This window comes from Desmodus rotundus, chromosome 2 (assembly GCF_022682495.2).
Source record: "Desmodus rotundus isolate HL8 chromosome 2, HLdesRot8A.1, whole genome shotgun sequence".
Classification (NCBI taxonomy): Eukaryota; Metazoa; Chordata; class Mammalia; order Chiroptera; family Phyllostomidae; genus Desmodus; species Desmodus rotundus.
In genome coordinates, this window is record NC_071388.1 from 156,270,428 (window position 1) to 156,290,847 (window position 20,420).

General features: G+C 42.4%; 1 protein-coding gene across 3 annotated transcripts in view; it reads left to right on the forward strand.

Moving 5' to 3' along the window:
- Positions 1 to 11,866, forward strand: part of CERS6 (ceramide synthase 6) — a 296,190-nt gene extending 284,324 nt beyond the window's left edge. Inside the window, exons 9-11 of one of the 3 annotated variants that reach the window (XM_024579813.3) lie at positions 7,085 to 7,241; positions 7,797 to 7,820; positions 11,128 to 11,866. In XM_024579813.3, the coding sequence (XP_024435581.1) occupies positions 7,085 to 7,241; positions 7,797 to 7,820; positions 11,128 to 11,280 (334 nt within the window). In that variant the 3' untranslated portion in view covers positions 11,281 to 11,866. Of the gene's footprint in view, positions 1 to 7,084; positions 7,242 to 7,796; positions 7,821 to 9,171; positions 9,305 to 11,127 lie in introns of those variants that run through there. The other 2 variants (XM_045187450.3, XM_024579814.4) reach the window with 2 other exon arrangements.
- Positions 11,867 to 20,420: the final 8,554 nt, after the last annotated feature.

Sequence of the window (20,420 nt, forward strand, 5' to 3'; positions counted from 1 at the left end):
ACACTGTGGGCTCTTCTGACCTAAAAGCCTTTCCCACACAGATGTTGCTATTTAAATAGCTAATAAGAAAATACAGCCCTGGCTGGTGTAGCTCAGTGGATTGAGTGTGGGCCTACAAACCCAAAGGGTCACCAGTTTGATTCCCAGTCAGAGCACATTCCTGGATTGCAGGCCATGTCCCCAATTGGGGGCGCACAAGAGGCAACCACACATTGATGTTTCTCCTTCCCTTCCCCTCTCTCTGAAAATATTAAAAAAAAAAAAATACAAATGGCCCCAGGCTCCAGGAACTACCTGTATGGGAGGCCAAAATGAAAGCTGCTCCCCACAAGCCAGAAACTAGACCAGCCTTCAAAGTTCCTGTTGTAAATAGCCACACTCTAGATGAGATCTTCCTACCAGGCCACTAGACCTCCCCTCTCAGCTTCCTTGTCAAAACCCAGTGGGTTCCCTCCGGGACAAGTTCCTGAACTCTATGAATGGCCACGCTTTTCTTCTTTAAACTGAGTTAATTGATTCAGAACCTGCAAAGGTAAAACAAAGAATCTCACAATCAGAGTTCCAAATTTGGTGTGCGTGTGGTTTTAGTTTTCTCTCACAGCTACAAAAATTACTGTTCAAATCCCCAGGGGAACGGGAGAAAAAGGCAAGGAAACCCAGGGGCAAGCTGTGAGCGTTCTGTTCCACCCTGGCCCAGGAGCACTCAGCCCATCGATGGCCTTGTTAGGGAGGGTTTCTACAAAGGATGAGAGCAAAGAGCAGCCCTTCATGGAAGCACAGACAGGTTTGGGGAGGCTTCAGAGCCTGCTCTTCCGTCCTGCCCCTCTGAGGAGGTGAGGGTGGTGTTATGCTCTTTTAGAAAACATGCAAGGATACGTCCCTGGAGTCTCAGTGTCTCTTAGATTCCTACCTACCCAGCAGGCTCCAGCCTTACTGAACCTTTTCTTGAAGTAAAGAATATTTGGAGATACACCTGTGCCCCAACCTTACCAAAGAGAAAACCAAATAAAAGGACACAAGGCTGGCTTTCCCATAATCTGAGCTGAATTTAGAAAGAAACTTTGACTTTATATCTTAAATAGTTCACATACATGACAAGGTAGTGGTGAAAGGCATTATATGATGTTCAGTAATGAAGATCATTCTATCGAGACAAGGGTTGAATGGGGTGGGCCAATGTGGGGAAACCAGTTAAATGAGCCCAGTTGGGTCATTTAAGCACAAAGGGCCTCCCACAGCTACCAGAAGCCAGATTAGGGCCCAAGAGACAAAAGTCACAGGAGAAAGGAGCAGGGAAAGAGAGGTCGAGGGGAGCACAGAAGCTAAAGCAGCAGGGGTGGTGGTTAGTGTCCTTCCTCTGCCATCACGTGCTGGTGGCTTGGCCCTGTGCATGGGCCAAGGGTGCAGAACTAAGAAAGGTCCGGGAGGGCTGGGTGCAGAGTCAGCTTAGGAACAGTAGGGCCTGGGGGCCCAGACCAGAAGACAGGGGGGTTCAAATCCCAGCTCACTCCCACCTGCTTGATCTGATCTTAGGAAAGTTACTTACAGTCCGTATGCTTCAGTTTCTTCATCTGTAAAATAAACATAATACTATCTACTTAAAAAAAAAAGAATTTTCCCCTTGTTCTTATTTCATGAGGTTTAAATGAGGTAGTTCAGATAAAGGTGGAGCCCAGTTCCTAGCATCAAGTTGATGCTCAGGAAATATGAGCTAGTGTAAGTATTCCACTTTACAGGGTCTCACAGGAAAGTTGAAAGGACTAAGTGAAACTGTACAAAGCGTGTTTGGCCTAGTGCCCAACACGTAGTAATCACTCAGTAAAGAGCACTTGCAGAGAGCCAGGTAAAAGTCTGGGTTAGGGGCATGCAGGCAACAAAGAGCTAGGCAGAGGGCTGGAAACAAGCACACTGACATCAGGACACACCCGGAAGGACAACGACCTTGGCTGGTGGGACTCGGATTGTTGGCAGATCAGGAACACAGAGAGGCAGACTGGGGGGTTGGGCATTCAGGTGGACAGGAAACAGGGCACCAAGAGGGCAATGGCTAATTTTAAGAAAAACACCTGTCCTACCCAGGATGTCACCAGTTACAAACTTCCTGTGATATAAGGGACCAATGACTAAGTCTGTCCAGGCTATGACTTAAAAGTAAAAATAACTGAATTGACCCCGTGTTTTATTGGGCTAGGAATACAGCAGAACTGATGTGCCCATTGCTAAATGGAAGATCAATGGCTCATCCCTGTTCAAGTTTATCTTCCTGTTAGGAGTAGAGAAATCACTTCTGTGTGAAACCACCCTCCTGAAAGAGGACTTGCCCACAGACACCAGTGTTGTGGAGAAATCTGAGCTGCGGGTGGGCCTGTCTTGATGAAAGATCTTTGCAAGCGCAGTTTTCAGCCTTGTAGCCCTGACTACCCAACCCTTGACCAAAATGTTGCTTAATCTTGGGGCTTTTATTACCTTAGAAAAGCGGGACAAAGAGACTTAATTATAACAGTGAGTTAATTAACTGACTATCAGGTGTGAAGTGCCAGTGATTTCTGCTCAGAGTAAATTTTAATTGCTTTTTCTATCAGCCTTTACTTTTAAATGAACAAAACATGTCAGGAGATTATCGATAATCTTTAGATAGAATCTATTTTTCATTTATCTTTTGTGTAGAGCAAATGAAAATATATGCCAGAGAAACACATCATGAATATATTGAGGTTTGTCTGGGAAAGCAAAGTCAAGACCATTCAAAAGCTCTGAAGCAAAAAACACCCTAATTTTGATTGTAAAACAAATTTCTCTTTTTAAGGTATCCTCACTGGCATTACGCGGTGATCCTTGAAGTGACTCCCTAACCCTAACGCTCCTACGCAAGCCCTCTTGGCTCTCTTTGTATAGTTGATGTGAACCTCATTTTACTGCTGTGGTTTTTATATAGATCATTCCAGAGATAACAACCCGAGGCTCAGAGGGAGGCCTTCGGTGGGGATAGAGGGGAGAAGAGGCACAGGCAAAGTTTGCGTGTGCCGTGGGCTGCGGTCTCATCATAAGCATCTACTGAAAGTGAGCCTCTATGTTCATCTAACTTCACACGTAAAGAGGGTCAGCTTCAGCTCTGAGTTGGCACTCATGGTTGGGAATGAAGAAATGGAGCACTGGGTGGAGCGTTTCTGAATGGGATGCCAATGAAGATCCCTTTACACTGTGCTGTGTGACATTACGAGACTTCCTGAATTGGAGGCTTATGGGGAAAGCAGACGTCACACCGATGCTTAGAATATTAACGAGTAAGGCCTTATGGTAGTAACATGAGACTGCGTTTTCTTTGCTTAAAAAAAAGATTGTAAACTTTTCTGCATGAATGTGTGCGTCTCCCCTCCCCCACCTCATATAACCTGTGTGATAACTGTGATAATCAAATTTAAGGTGAAGCCCCATTAAAGGTAAGCATGAGAGAAAATAACTATAGGGCATGGTCATTAAATTCTTACGATTCATTAAACATCCATTAAAGTAAGCCATCAAGGCGGAGCCCTCGGGGTGGTAACCAGTGCATCTGCAGGTCACCAGTGAACTGCACGGGCGTCCGTGTCCTGTGAGAATCCTGCAGGAAGAAAGGAGAGCGGACTGGAGCTGTTCGCTCCATTGTTAGACAGGATTTGTGGGAGGGAGGGGGTAACCTGAAGAGCGGATGATTTCTGGGCTGGGATCCCCACTTTGGCAGGACGTTCAGGCAGAACAGAGCTAGGTGAGCGTGTCTGGCGCTTGCATGATGTGCCATCTAGTGGTTAAGTGAGCCCAACATCAAGGCAAAGGAAGATGGTCCTTTGTGGTATCTTATACATACAAACTCCCCACCACTTTATTTGGGCAGCTGTGGAGGTTTGATGCTGTAGCCTAACTAGTATGGGGGGAGGGGCTCTGTTTACTTAGAAGCCACGTGTTGAGCACAGTACTGGGGGTGGGGAGAAGGGCACTGGTGTAGTAACTATGCAAAGCAGAATTTGCAAACGGCAGTGTTTGGCCCACAGAGTACCTTTTTCCATTTTGTTTTATTGAGGCATCATTCACATATACAGAATGGTACACAAATCCTCAGTGTACAGGTTGCTATATTTTTACCTTTGTAAATGTTTACCCTTGTATACTCCATATAATCACCACCTGGGCCAAGCTATAGGATGTTTCCAGCATCCCAGTAGCCTCCCTCTGGGCCCCTCCCAGGAGTCCCTCCTCACCATAACCGCTAGTGAGAACTCTGTGACCAGAAATTTGCAATGGCATCATGAAGGCACAGACTCCTAACCCTAACCTCTGAGAAAGGTTGAAGTTCTATAATCACTGTTTTAGTAGTTTGCCAAAAAAAGAGAGAGAGAGAGAGAGAGACAGTTTTCTTACTCAAAACTTTCTGTGGCTTCAAAGTCCCTCTTTCCTGGGTTTATTTCAGAGTCCAGGAGACATAATGTTCTCTCTTTCCCTGGTCTAAATACCTAATACATTGTTTTTCTTACCAAGCTTCTCACTGAAAGATACATCCATTCGGTGCACTCATTGTATTTTCTGCAGGCAGAGTGTCTCTGCAGGCAGCCAACTGAATTTTCAAAGAAATCCCATTACTTTTGAGCAGCATGTCAGAGGTGCCACGGATTGTCGTGGTAAAGCCTATGAATTCTGATGCAGCGTTGCAAAAATTCACATGAATGCCGTGTCACCAGTGACTGCGTGGCACTCTGTTCAATGAAGCCAAGCAAATCATAATGGTGAGAAAGGCTCTCAGCCTCTGACCCGGCAAAGGCTGATGCATACTGAACAGCATAACACAATCATTGTTGCTATTTCTACAGGACCTCTTTCTGTGCAAATTAAACTACAGTCTCTCCGATGTCAAAATTAATAGGATGTCAAGAAGCAGAGGTAGTTTTGAAGTAACATTATTGTTATAATAAACAAGACAGTGATATAGGGATTATTCTAATTTATTCCTTTTTTACAAAGAACTTACATTTTTTTCTAATTATTTGACATGGATTTGGAAAATGGGAGAATGTAAAGAGGATAATATACACAATCTCTAATCCATCAAAGAAAGTCTATAATGGCTTTGATTAATTCCTTTCAAGGAAATTTTATTCCTTTTGTGTATGTGTGCACATATGTTTATTTTGTGGAGTTGAGATGATATGTATTTTTCTCTATCATAAGAAACTCTTAAAACATGTTTAATATTTAAAATGACTTCATAATTTCTGTTTTAAGAATGAAAACTAATTTTTTACCATTTTGTGTTATTGGAAATTTTGATTACTGTTTTTAAAATAGTTATAAATATTTAAAGTCTAAATATTTAAAATGAAGTCTTTGACTTTCTACCATACGTACTGGCCAGAATTTCCAGAATAGTGTTAAGTAATAATGGTGATGTTGGCTATCTGTGGCTTGTTCCTGGTTGTAGAGGCAAAAATTGGTGTTTCTTAAATATGATTATAGCTGCTGATTTGAGTTGCTTAAAAATCCTATTAAATAAGTCCTATGAGTTCTAAATTTTAAATATCAGTGATGTAGAACTGAACATTACTGAATGTCTTTTATTATTACTATTGAAATAATTAGGTTTGTACCCATATGGATATATGATATATTATAGTAATAGATTTCCTAATATTGGTCCCCCTCCTCCAGAACGAATACTACTATAGCATAGAGTAAAAATCTTCCAATGAATTGTCAAATTCAATTCCATACTGTTGATTTTAGGATTTTAATATCCACGTTTATTGTTCTTGAGAGACAACTAGTGTGGCGGGATTAGAGATACGCTCTGTTCTTCCCATTCTGGTCTGTAAGTGTGAGCTGCTGAAACCGGGGGTAGGGAACCTATTTCTGTCTATTTTTTATCTTTATATCTTATCCCAACTGCAAGAAGTGGGATTTTTCTTTTGTGAATTCATAAAGTACTTTCCTTAACCTCTCTCAAAGCACTCATGACACTCCCTCTCTTATAAAATTACCTGCACATCTGTCTTCTGTTCTTGCATGAGCGGTTCGTGTCTTAAATTCCAGAGTTTTTCATCCCTTCCCCTTAGCCAATCAGTATTGTCCACCTAACCTCTCCTGTGGGGTCCCAGCAAAGCACTGCAGTGGCAGGTGGTGGAAACCCACTTAGATGAGTTTTTTCAACACTCTTGGATTGCCAGACCAGCCCTACGGCCAGCTAAGGAGAAAAGCAAGGAAGTAAGAGGGATTCCAAAATTCTGTGGGTATTGTTCTTGTCTGTGGCAGCAATGTGAGCCCAGGAGGCTGAGTCAACTTCCACAGCCTTGGAAGCAGACACAGCAGGAAAGCACTGAAACCAGTTCTCCTGTACCTGCCTTGGGAGGGGGGCTGCTCCATGCTGGTCCTGATGACTCATTAGAGAGAGAATCAGTGGCCTCAAATACTTTTGCCTACCTCAAGTACATGCTCTTAAAACTACATACATTCATTACAGTCTAATAATTTTTAATAACTTTCTAATACTCATCTCAAGGCATCATTTCAAAACTACATCTTTCAATTGTCAGTTCTTTCCCAGGGGAAGGCTTGCAAAATTAAGAACCCCCCGGGGGCTCCTTTACAAGACTATAAACCATTTGAGGGCAGGAAATAGGACTGAAGTATATTCTAGTTCCAACTGTACTAGGCATGTGTTTTAAATGTAGTGTTTTTGAAATTAATTCATCCTTTTTTCTTGGAGTGTAATGTTACTGAATGGTATTCCTCATTTATCTGAAGACCAAAAACAACTTCAAAAACCTTTTAGCCTTTTAGCCAACAGAGGAAGAATCACAACTAAAAACTTAATGGAAACTAATGGAAGAAATGCTAACAAAAGTAAATGTAGAAGTACACTATTCAAGCTAGAAACAAAATGAATGTTTGCCATCAGGGAAATAGTTCTGGTGAAAACTCTTCCAAATACCTGGTCGGCCTGGCACGGAGGGAGTGGTTAGTGGGTACGGCTGACTTCCTGCTTCTGTGCAGGCACTGGAGTTTCTTGGAAGGCAAAGTGAAAAGTTGTGTTCAATGATGCCTTTCTCCTTTTCTTTAGGGTGTTAAATACCACACTATTTGAAAGTTGGGAGATCGTTGGACCTTATCCTTCCTGGTGGATTTTTAACGTACTGCTGTTGCTAATACTAGGCCTGAACTGCTTCTGGTCTTTCTTGATCATAAAAATAGCTTGCAAAGCTATTTCAAAAGGCAAGGTAAGATAAAATTCACCCTTTCTATTATGTCCCAGATCATTATGTTACTTAATTGCTCTGAGTCAATAAGAACATTATTTATTATTCCAAATTTCATCAAAATTGATTTTTTCAAAGTTTAGAATACCCTCCTAGAAACACAAACCAAATGTTTATTGTCTTCTATTTAGTTCATATTTTAAGTTGTAGCATTGCCTTACGGATGATGATTCCCAGTGCGCTGCATTTGTAATTTCAGATTTGATAATAGATTATTTGTTTTGTTCTGTCCTTCTCACTGTCTCCCTTGGTCCTTCTCTGGTTATACTTATACTTAATGCAAATTTAATAACTTATTTGCTTTTAGAAGAAGAGTTGCTTGAAGCAGGGTACCCATTTATCCCATTTCCAATAAAATTTAGTTTCTTTGGTGAAAAAAATGGACTCCTGAGGCTGATTTGAATAAAGCTTCTTGAGCCCCAACTTCTCTGTGTAGCACAACGACTTTTCTAGAACGTTCTCCATGACAGTCTCTTATTTTCATTGTTTGTTCTCTTCCTTCTGCCACCCTGGAAGGCTGGGAAGTGGAACCCTTTACATGTAAGTTTCTCACCACTCTCTCTGTCCTTGTCCTGGGTGCCACGTTAGCCTGCTGGAGGGGCACTCAGACGCTTTTCTTTCCATGCATATTGTTCTGTCTAATCTGTTGGCACTGGCTGGAGGCTCTCACTGAGGTATGGCTCCCACCAGCTACAAAGGGATTCTGGGAACAGCTCAGTCCATGTCCTTTTGTATGAGCTTGCCTTCTGCTGAACTTTGCATGATCCCACAGAGAAGGAGAGGAATTTTTGTCAGCAGTGTGTAAGAAACAGGAATAGACCAAAGTGAAGTAGGAGAAAGAGAAGTAAGTTGAGGAGAGGAACAACACGGTCTCGAATGGCGTACTTAGCATTAGCCCCTTTGCCTGGTCTGCCCTGGACCACAGGGCAGCCCTTAACCGACCACCTTGTCCTCAGCGAGGGACACTGAGCTGACCCTCCCACAGAGGGCCTCAGGGCACCCCGCACGGACTGTGAAGCCAGTTCTCAGTGTCAGCTCTTACCACATAATTCCACATAATCGTGTGGGATAGAAATGTACACCTGAAACCCATATGACCCTATGAATCAATGTCCCCAAATAATGTAATAAAAATAAATAAATCCAAAATACTTTGATCAATGCATTGTTTAAAAGCAAAAGGTTTTTTTCCTGTGAGCTCTTAGTCTTTAAAGTTTGCATGTATTTCTACTTGCACGCACGACACTGCCGGCAGGATGCCAGTGACTGAGGCACAAGGAGCGGCGGTCGGATTACTTGTGTGCTCACCGCATTGCTATTTCTAGCTGCCGTACTCTCCGCTCTCCAGTTTGTTCCTTCACCTTTATGAAGAGGCAGTCATTAGTTTTACTCCACGCCTCAGGCTTCATAATATTTTAACTGTTATTACTGCTCACCTGGGACAGTAAGGTTCGTGGCCATCGGTTATAGACTCCATTTTTTTGTGGGTTATTTTTAAAACATTCTAAATTGTTTCTTTCTTTGAAGGTAACATAGCTATAGATTTTTTTCCCATTGCAATTACAAATAATCTTACTAATCATGCAAATGTAAATTAATCACTCTCTGAAACTGGAGTTTTCTTTTCTACTAGCTGCTTAATTTATGACTAACGGGTTTCTAAACGAAGTGGAACCCTGCTATGGTGCTGCCTCTGTGTCCCTGGTTTTTAAGTTAAAGTATCCTTACAATGTACTTGTTTTGATGTTTCAGTATCTAAATCTTCTTGGAGATGGTCCTTGTGAGTTTAGACTCACCTCAGTGGCACTGGAGTGAGGTCCATTTTTATACTATTTACTCGGTCATCTCCAGTCCCCTCGTACCTAACAGAGGTGATATTGTCTCACAACAGTGGCTTCTCCACTTGGAAGGGCACTGGATTCCAGGGTTCTAAAGCTGGGGAGTCATGGTGGCAGAGAGAGATCGTGATGTGGAAAAAACTCCCCCAGATGGTTCTAATATACTTCCCAGGAGACTTTGCCAAGTTCCCCGACCTGCCTCCCAGAGAATCGCAGGTGACTAGACTGGGGAAAGCTCTATGAAGCCAGGCCACCGGGTCCCTGTTGCCACCCCACTTAGGAAGTAAGTAAATGGTGCTCAGTTACTCAAAGGTCTTAAGATCTTTGGGGTAAAAATGCTTACCATAATTTAGACTTATAGAGTAGGAGGTTCAAACTATCTTAATATTAAAAGCAGTAGAGTATTTCCTTAATTTCTCCTGAAATTAGAGGGAGGACCCAGAAAAAACAGAATTTATAAAAAAAATTGTATGTTCTTACACGTTTAAACTTCAGTCACCTTCAAAGTTCTCTCCATTTGATGCAATACACCTATCAACATTTTTTTCCACTGCTCAAAACAGTTTTTGAACATGTCCATTTTGATGCCTTGTAGCACTTCTGCCATTTTTTGTTTCACTTCTTCCACATCAGCAAAACATTTCTCTTTAAGGACTGTTTTCATCTGGGGAGACAAGAAAAAAAGTCACCTGTGGTGAGATCAGGTGAATAGGAAAGGTTGGGTATGGGGGTCATGCCATTTTGGTCAAAAAATGCTGAACATTCAGCATGGTGTGGGCAGGTGTGCTTGTAAATCACCCATCATGAAATGAGCAAATGCTTTGAAAGAGTCTTCAAAAAAAAAAAAAAATTCACTGAAGCCGAATGCAGCCTCTCACAACAACACCAGCTGGTACACTGATACAGATGGGTTCCTAGAACACTCACCTAGTGGGGGAAGCCTGCACTACAAGGTGCCTGCCCTCCAGAAGATAATTCAGGTTTTTTGGGTCCCCTCTTGTATTTCCATGCTAGACAGTCTGATTTTTTTTTCATTCTTTATGATAAGGTATAGGTTTCTATCTGTTGTCTTATGTGAACATCCTCATAGATTAATGAGACTGGAGCACTGAAGAACCCTGGAATTACGGGAACCAATTCATGATGATTCAGTCAGTGGATTTTCCTTGGGACATATATAAACTAACCCTTAGCCAGCAGGTTCTCAAAATACTTCCTGCTGCCATTAGTTATTATGTCACATATAAAACAAAATTTCTACTTAATTCTAACAGCCAGAAAAGAAAACCAAATTAAGTCATGAAACAACGCATTGCAAAAACAAATAAGAATGATGTTCTGATTAACTGAGTGAATAGCTCCATTGGTGTAGTCAACTGAGAGCTGACTCTAAATGATTCTCGAGGGTAATGTGATCATCAGAGTGTAGATTGACTCACTCGCACCACATCCCTGCAGTGCCATTCCAGTAGTGCAGCAGGCCACTCTGCCGGTACAAGTGCAACTCATGGGCTAACACGTTCTCCATACAGAAAGGCACCATACACAGGTCAGCAAGCCCTGACCTGTGTGACTCAGGTGGTCGGGCGTTGTTCCGCAAAGTGAAGGGTCGCCTGTTCGATTCCCGGTCAGGGTACTTGCCTAGGTTATGGGTTTGGTCCCCAGTTGGGGCATGTGTGAGAGGCAACCAGTTGATGTTTCTCTCTCACATCGATGTTTCTCTCCCTCTCTTTCTCCCTTCTTTCCCTTCTCTCTAAAAATAAGTAAATAAAATCTGTTTTTAAAAAAGGTCAGCAAATCTAGACCACATTTCCTAATAACTGACTTTGTCACCCAAATTGTGTATCTGCAGTAAAAGGGAACTAATTACTATGGCAAAGTGTTTGTCCTCTTTGATTCTTTAACATTTTAACTGTTTTGCTTTGTATATGATTGCATGTGATTCTGAGCATGCCATACCCTGATGACTCCTTAAGAGCTGGTTACACTCGCCTTCTTGTGTTCCACAGGTGTCCAAGGATGATCGAAGCGATATTGAGTCTAGCTCAGATGAGGAGGACTCAGAACCCCCAGGGAAGAACCCCCACACTGCAACCACTACCAATGGAACCAGTGGTACCAACGGGTATCTCCTGACTGGCCCTTGCTCCATGGATGATTAATTACTCAAAACTACAAGTCCCGGAAGTATTTAATAAGTTGCAAATGCAGTTCCTTTCATAATATCTCAGCACCAGAAACAAAAACTAGGGTTATCAAAGCATTTTGAATAGTGCACTGCCATATGCCCCGTCTGTGAATGAAGAAGAATTATCACTCTCTATATGTAGGCATGCTGTATGTAATTGACACAAGGGAACAGTATTTGCATTTGTATTGTCTTAGAATACTATTTATTTTTTTGTATTTGTAAATCTGTGGACAAAAGAGGGTTTCCTCACTCCTTCCACTCCCTGGGTTCATGCCAGTGAGGGAGATGCTCCATCTGCTTCCACCCCGTTCTGTTGCTGTAGGCCCGTCTGCTAGGAGTATCAGCTTCATTCGTCGTAGAGCAAGCAAAACCCAATGCGGGATTCCCATGCAGCTCCAGATAGGTTTGCTTTCTTCATGCCAGTGCCCATTTAGAAATTGCCTGTAGTCTCCATGACCGTTCTCCCAGTGTATAGTTTAACCGGGATGAGCTAGGTTTTTTAATTATCGCTTTTCATGGTCATTTAGCAGTTCAGATGAAAGAGTCTAGTTGTTGGAGGGCTTTTAAAAAATTGTTTTGTGTTAAGTTGTTTTGGAAGAGGCTTCATTGCTTGTGCACACAGCCAAGATTTCTTCAATGAGTGGGATAGCTTGTTGGGGCTTCCCCCTGCCGGTCACAGAGACTTTTTTATTCCCTATTATGAGGTCAGTGCCCTGGCTCTGAAGGAAGACCTTTGCTTACGGCCATAATGACAAAGGACTCACCCCTGCTATCTGGAATGTTTTCATGGTCTGAGAACAGCACAAAGAGAGCAGCAGGTCGCAACCACGTTTCACCACTGCCCCTGAAATTGGCGCGGCCTTGTGTCCTGTCATGAAAAGAAAGAAGCTGAGTATATTTTGCAACAGAAAAAAGGAGTTTCAAGAGTTGGCAATGGTCATCTCTAGTGCAAAGCACTTTATTGCACCAGCTTTCAAGGAAAGTGCCCTATCTGGCATTTGATTTTGATGTTCTTATTTTTCCAAATCAAATTAAGTGAATGGGAGAAAGGCTATTCTACCCTTTGTCTTTTCCCCTACACAGGACTCAGAAAGACCTTCCTGTTACCCAAACAGCATTGCACTCCGGGTCCCTTTGTTTGCTTCTTGGAACACCTGTTCTCTTTACAGGATTTTTTACTCAAAAGAAGTTATTGCCAGAAAAACAAAAATTTGGACGCTGACAATGTTGGCGGTGAGCAAGACTGCTGAAAAATAAGTCCCCGTCATCTCCTGGATGGCAGTGTTATTTGTGCACAGATAAGCAAACCGTACCCATAAACCAAAGATTTTGTCTCCTTTCTTCCAACTTTTAGTGAGCAGGAATTAAAAGGTACCACGAATACTTTCGTCATAAACCAAAAATACAAAAACAAGGGTTCGAAACCACAGTGCGGTGACATAAACAAGCGAATCAGGGCAGACACAGCCACACCCTAGGGCATGAGCGTGCTGCTCGGGGCCATTTAGATTCCATTCAATTTTTTGTGCTTTGTGCTCACAATTTACAACCTCTCATTAAAATGCTCCCAAACAAAAACCTCACACTGTGATATTAAGTCTTTCCCCACTTAGTTACAAATAGTATGTTTCTGGTATGGTCCATAGTAATAACTGCAGAGGCTTGAAAATGTGTCTGCCTGTTTATTGAAATGACTAATTCTTCATGTCAGTCATTATTTTATTTTGCAACACCGGGCTATGTCTAGGAGTGCAATTTGTGGATAGTTTTAGTTTATAAGATCAATCATAAAACATCAAAAGTACTTGTTAGTCATCTCAATATCTGCTAAGATGCAGGGAAATAAAAAGTAACAGCAAGCATGTTATAGCTGAAAAATTTTGAGAGGGTGAAAATTTCCTATTTTATCATCTAAAACATGGAAGGCAATGGAGGATCGTACCCTGCTTCAGTGCGTAGAGCGAGGGCTCTCCATGAGTGAATAAACCAGAGAACCACGGAGGGTGCAAGTTCGGATTATCCGACACCTGTTAGCACAGAAGAACAATTTCGAAAGGTGAGCTTATAAGTTATTAAAGAAGTATTGCATAAAGTTAAGTACATTGAGTCCATCCTTAGCAAAGACAAATCTAAACAATCTTTTGTTTTCCTAGAAATCACGTAGAAGAAGGATTGGGAATACTTAGAATGATGGCATTAATTTAACAAAGTCCCCCATGGATCTGCAGATTTTTATTTCATTTCACATTTTAGAGCAAAGAGTTCTTTTTGACAAATGAAAATGGTGTTCGTAGGCCTCTGGAGGTGAAGAATAATATATCTCTCTCCACTGCTCTCCCGTGGTGGCCTGATAAGATAAAAACACGTGAGGTATCTTCTGCCTGAGCCAGGCCATAGTTTGGGAAGTGCACTTTGTAAATTCGGCTGTAGTTTAGTGAGCGTTGTTTCCATTAATGAACTTAGCCTGCGTCGCTGTCTCCTTCCTCCTGGACCCATTCAAACTTTCCCAAAGTACAAAGGGGTATGTAGGAAGGAATCTAGAAAAAGTATGTTTTGTTCTCTGGTGTTATAGCTTTATTATATCTCTTAGTGGGGGGAAAAAGTAGAAAATTGAGTAGGATTTGGCCTTGGGTCAATAAATGGTAGAAATGTGTGATCTATGTATGTATATGTATGTTTCTCCAAAAATGCGATAAAACCAAAATATCACTGACTCATTATTACCCATATTCCCTTCACAAAAACTATTTATTATATACAATAGAAACTTCCTGCATCTCTCTCTCAACTTCCTGTTCATTCTGCCCATACAGCTGAGAGTCATGGAATCTTTTCAGTCTCTTAGCCTCAGAACTAAATATTGCAGAATTAAGATCAGTCAGCATGTAAGCCAAACACAGTTCTCGTTTCTAAATGTAGTCATATGAATGCTGAGAATGGGGGAGTAACTCTCATGTTTTGGATTATTAAACTATGTTGGAAAAAATGCATATGATTGCTGCCTCCCCCCAGGATCTTATCAACATCTGACTCCTGCTAGGCTACTAGACACAGGTGTTCTGAGGTACCATCAGATAATGAAATGCACCTGACGGAGATCCTAGGCAGAAAGGTTGATTCTCCAAAGAAAGCAAGCAGTTGCGTGAGAGAAATAACTCTTTAGTGAGATAAGATTAGATCACCTGTAGCCAAAATGATGGGTGACCCTCAAAATACCCAGTTCTGTTGCCAAACTTTCCATTCTGAGTGTGTATATATAAATGGTAGAGTTTGAACTTGAGCAAATTGAATGCTTCCACTTTAGGTAGAAGGGATCTGGATCTTCCACTTTGTGTATTTTAAACCTCATTGTTATTTGGGCCGAAGTAAAAACTGAGATTTTATTTCAGCTTACCTGAGTCTTTGCAAAAGAGCTCTTCACAAAGAACTTTATGGACACCTATGATTGTTCCCAATCTGTTCGTGATTGTTTTTATTGATAGTTATTTTTATCCCTTTCTTGGAAATGTTAATGCCAAAGTTGCCTGAATATTTGAATTTTTTTTATTTGAAGTATAGAAAGTATACAGAATAATTCCAAAGGTGTTAAAAATTCCATTGTCAGTACGTGTGACGGTGTCAGTACGTCCAGAGAGGTTCAAGAAATCCTTTGGAAATAAAAGGTTCTGTGTTTACATCTCATGTGTTATTTGAGCTCTTAAGATTCCAATTAGCTTACTTTTCTTTTCTTTGTCTTTGACTGATTCCCGATTTGTTGATAAACAGTAATAACCCTGAAATGTCTCTAATCTTCAAATAAGAAAAATCGATCAAAGTCGGACTGACGAGGAAGTGCTGCCGAGGCGCTCTCAGTTTCTAAGTCACTTGTGTGAGCAGAGCAGATGCGGTTAGCTCTAGATGCTGCATTTGCTGCATTCTGTCCATGGAAGAATACTCTCAGTAATCGTAACGAGTTCTTGAAGTCATGCAAAATGCAGTAAGATAGGTTTTTAATAAAGATATTGTTGTCCCCAGAGTCAATTTAAGTTTTCCTCGGTATATTGAAATTGTGCCATTCTCAAATTACCAAATAGTAATTAGCACTGGTTGACTATGGCCACATTTTAGTTCTTCATAGCAATAGTCCAGAAGAGTTCTGTGCTTTGCCCTTGTGTGCACGGTCTCCTACCCCCCCATAGGGGGCGCTCAGGAGATGCTGAGGAGGCCTGTGGATTTGTCCACTCTACGCTTTTGGATTCCTCTAACATATACTCAGAGGGAGCATACTTGGTGCTGGTTTTCATGGAGAATATTGTATTAAAGAACATAAAACATCATAAGTAACTATTAACAAGATCTACAGACACCCGAAAGAGAACCTTGGTCTTTTCCGGGTATTCCCAACTTGAGTTGGACCTGAAGCCTTCGAAAGGAACGCATTACCAAATGGTCACAAGCTAAGACCTCATCAGATCAAAAAAATAAAAAAAAAATCTCTGCAGCCAGATGGCATATCGTATGGTGTCTCCACAAGACTAGGCATTCTCAAGAGTTCCCAGGAAGTGATGGGAGGGGACATTCAGCCTAAAAATCTGGGTTGTTTATCTCATTCACTCACATTCCTTTCAGCCTCCTGGAACTCTTGAGAAAAAGAAGCCAGAATATTGTCACTTTTTTTTGCTATCAATTTCCCAATAGCCTTTGGGTCAGTTGTACCTACACTTCCTTCTGATGCCATTTTTCTTAATAAAGTGTTGTTAAGCCTGTTTTACATAATGAGGAGCCATGGAAGTTTGGCTTCCTATTTTGATGTATTTTGCATGGCCTGGAAACCAGGAACAACAGCAGTTGTATGATTGGTACATTAAATGAGAAAAAATGGATTTTATAGATAATTTTTTTCTTTGGAATCTACAGTAATTCTTTAAAACTGTCATTGTAAAACTACCCTTTAAAAATTAGGGGTTTTTAAAGATCAGTTGCCAAAGAGAAATTAGCTCTGTAATAGGAACAGTTATGTGGTGATTCTGGGACTTTAACTTAGAGCTTCATTAATTTAAACATGGGAAAAAATGCCCTCCGAGTTTGATTTCCAAAAGTTCTACAGTGCTGCTAAGCCCATGATTTCCACCAACTCTTCGTTCACCCATGTAATCGGTTACCTCCACAGCCATTCATTGTCACGCAAGGGGAGGGTGCTTAGTTTTGGGACTTGATTTTTTCCATCCTGCAGTGAGGAACAGGTCAGGTGGCAAACCTTACTTTTTCTTAAGACAATTCAGTGCTCGAGCATCTCTGTTGGAAATGGAATGATGTGCTGTTAGCCAATTAGAATTATTTTATGTACTGTTACTATGTTTTGCTGATTTTTATATGAAAATATAATTATTCATTCTTGGTCTCTGGACACAATCGTTATTATGAGGATCATTTTACTTTGGAAACACTTTCATAATAAAGATAAGTATTAAGAGCACAGTGTGATTGCCCTTTTCTGTGAGCACTGTGCAGCTTGTGTCGCTGATACGCTGCACCTTCCTGGACAAGACTCATCCCGGGGCTTACCTCGTCCTGCCAGTTTCTTGCACGCCTCCTCACACCCCAATAATCGCCATCATTATGGAACAACTGGTACATCTATGTGCCACCTATGGTGTCTTACTGGGAATTTAGCTGAGCTGCTCCATGTATCGTTGCCCCAGCATTTATTTTGTTTGGCCCAGTGGCCCGTAGGGCCTGAAACTGATACCAGCCGCTCTCGCCGCTGCACGCCCTGGACAGCAGCCCACGGGGTCACAGCAAATGTTAGTCCCTGATATGACCTTCCCAACAGCCCTCGTGAACAACAGCATCTCTATACCTTATACACCCCGTTCATGAGACCCCTGTGGAGCTCACCAAAGCCCTGTTCTTTTGATTTAAATTGATCAGTCTGGCCTCAGCTAGGAACCCCAAAGCCCTCCACTCACCAGCCCTAATAAAGTCGTGTGCCCCAGGGCCTGTCCCTCTCTGTACCCTCTGTACCCTGTCTCTGTCTGCACCCTCCCTGTACCTCCCCGTGCGGCCCTCGCGGCTTGCTGTGTACTTCCCCCAGGAGCGGTGAATAATAAACCTCTCTATTGCAGCTTCTTCCGTGGTCTTTTGTTGAACCAGTTCACGCTGTTCCCTACTTAACAACTTTCATGTAACAAAATCACAACACTTATATGATATATATAACATATATGTTATATCTCTTTGAACATTAAGCTATAAGAACTTCAATGTTAAATTATATGTGGTACTGCATTCTGGAAAAAAATAATTTATGGAGATATCCATTCAAATATATCAGACTGCTAAGTTTTCCAAATTACAGAGGAGGCACTCGGGGCTAGCAAAGCAAAGCATAGCACACCCAGAACTGCCCTCTCAGTCTGCGTTCACTGCACCTCATAGGAGCCTGGCTGACATCGTCTTCTCCGGGTCTGTGCCCCACTTCGTGAGACCCTCTCTCCCTCCTCTGTTTCCCCAGCTGCCTTCTTCTCTAAACGTATGTCACCTAGTACCTCAAGAGCCGTTAAAATAGCACTGACATTCCACCAGACACGCTACCACCGCCACCAGTATTATGAAAATAAGGCACACACCCCATGGGAAATCTTGTCAATATTTAACCACCCCAACAACAATCTGATTCCAAGCACAAGTTATTCTAATAAATTAAAACTACCCAAGTTTCTCCAAGGCACAAAAAGATAGACAATAAACAAAAGCATCCCCTTGGGAAGCCATGAAGACTGCTCCTGCGAGGAGAGCAGAATCTAACATGATGAGCTTCTCTCCCAAAGGGCCACGATGTAACTCAGCTTCTCTCCCCTTCCTTGTCGCCGGGCCACCTCCTCTCTGCCACATCCACCCTAGGCACAGGTTATTTCTGTCCCCTCATTCTGTTCCCCCAGCCCCGCACTTGCTGCACCGGGACAGTGGCGACAGTGCAACAGCCAAGCGGTGGGCGTGCACCAGATCTACCGGGACCACAGGTGGTCTCAAAACCTCCCCACTGCCTGGAGCCTGAGCGCCACAGCCTTGATTAATTAACCCCAAAGCCGCTGGAGCATGAGGACACCAAAGTTACCATTCGTAAACATTGGAGTCAAAAAATCATACAAAGCCTGTGTTGGTCAGAGTTCCCTCAGGAAGCAGAAATCACTGTCGAGAGGGCTGAGTTGGAGAAACTTCAATAAAGGACTACTTTTAGCAGCGTGGGTAGGATCATGAGATCAAACACGGGAAAGTAAGGCACCCAGAGTCCAGCAAACATGCGAAACCATTTCCACCCTTGGCTCTAACCAGAGGCCAGGAGAACAGGTAACATGAAGGAGAGGACACCCTGCGAGAGGACACCAATCTGAGTGGGGAGCAAATACCCTGACATCTCTCTCTTCCTGCTTTCTCATGCCACCCATTGGCTGAATGCAGGAAGCTGCCGGTGGGAACCCAGGGAGGTGCAGGTGGCAGGGGTCAGCCTCCCACAGGGAGAGCAGAGAGCTGCAGGGAGCAAACAGAACAAGCATCAAAAGGCTGCTGGTATTCTGGGAGCCTTACCTAGGGCCCAGGGGAAAATAGGGCACAATAAATGCTTGTTGGAAAAACAAGTGAACCCATTTAGGAGAATGTTGGTAGAATATGAGTTTTTATACCCTGGCTGGTGTGGCTCAGTGGACTGAGCTCCAGCCTGCGAACCAAAGTGTTGCCGGTTCGATTCCCAGTCAGGGCACATGCCTGGGTTGTGGGCCAGGTCCCCAGTGGGGTTCACAAGAGGCAACCATAGATTGATGTTTCTCTCCCTCTCTTTCTCCCTCCTTTCCCCTCTCCCTAAAAGTAAATAAAATCTTTAAAATTAAAACAAAAGAATATGAGTTTTTAAATTTTTATTTACTGATTTTAGAAAAAGAGGAAGGGAGAGAAAGAGATATTCATTAATTTTATTGTTTCCCTTATTTATGCATTCATTGCTTCATTCTTGTATGTACCCTGACCAGGGATTGAACCTGCAACCTTAGTTTATCGGGACAGTGCTCTAACCAATGCGCTAATCTGAAGCTACCCAGGTAGGGCTAGAATATGAGTTTTAGCAGTTAATGTTCCATCTGCTAGGAAGCAAGGTAGCATGAGGATGCACTTCATCTCTAACTCTTTGTGAACTCAGCATTTCTCTGCTGAGGCTGCCAGTTTGTCTCACTGGTGATGAAAGGTTTGTGGCAAGCTCAGGTAAGGGAAGCCACCTGTGGTACCAGCTTCCCAGACCTGGGTGCAAAGGACATCAGAGGAGGAGGATGCAGGACTGAGGCTAGAAAAGGGTCTACAAACAGACAGGAACTGAGAGGAGAGGGTGTTGGAGAACTAGAGAATTAATGAACCAGAATTATGAAAAAATGGGGTGCGAAAGTCTAAACTCCGGCACTCATGCCTAATTTTTGAAGTAATTCTCTAGGCAAGAGGTTTGTTTATTTTTCAACTTTCTAATGAATAATGACAACATTTGCATAGCCAAAAATAACTTAAACAGCAAAGGCTCAGGTCCTTGGCTGCATCATTCAATCAGTCAAAAAATATCTATAAACAGCCTACTAGATGCTGGGAATTGCCATAGGCACTAAGGATAGAAGGATGAAGAAGACACATATGGTTCCTGCATTCATGGGACTTTCACTCTGGAAAGAGAAGAAAAAAAACAAAACAAAGAAACCAGAAGTGCGTTTGCTGGGGCTCCCGTAACAAAACATCACAGACTGGGCCATCTGAACAACAGAATCTTACTTACTCCGGTTCCAGCGGCAGCAGTCCGAGATGGAGGGGTCAGCAGTGTCAGTCTCAGAATTCTGAGTGCTGTCTCCTTGGGTCGCCTTCTCAGATGTCTTCCCGCGGCCTCTTCTCTGCAAGTCCGTCTGCACCCTCATCTCCTTTTCTAAGGACAGCGGTCACCCTGGGGTAGGGCCCACCCTACTCACATTACCTTAACCATGACTTTTTATTTTTAAGCACTGATGACGTTTTTATTCCACTAATTTTTCCCCAAAAAGGGACAAAAGGAAGTTTCAAGGGTATCATAATTTGGCAAAAAGTTAAAATCCTCCATCTTCTGCAATA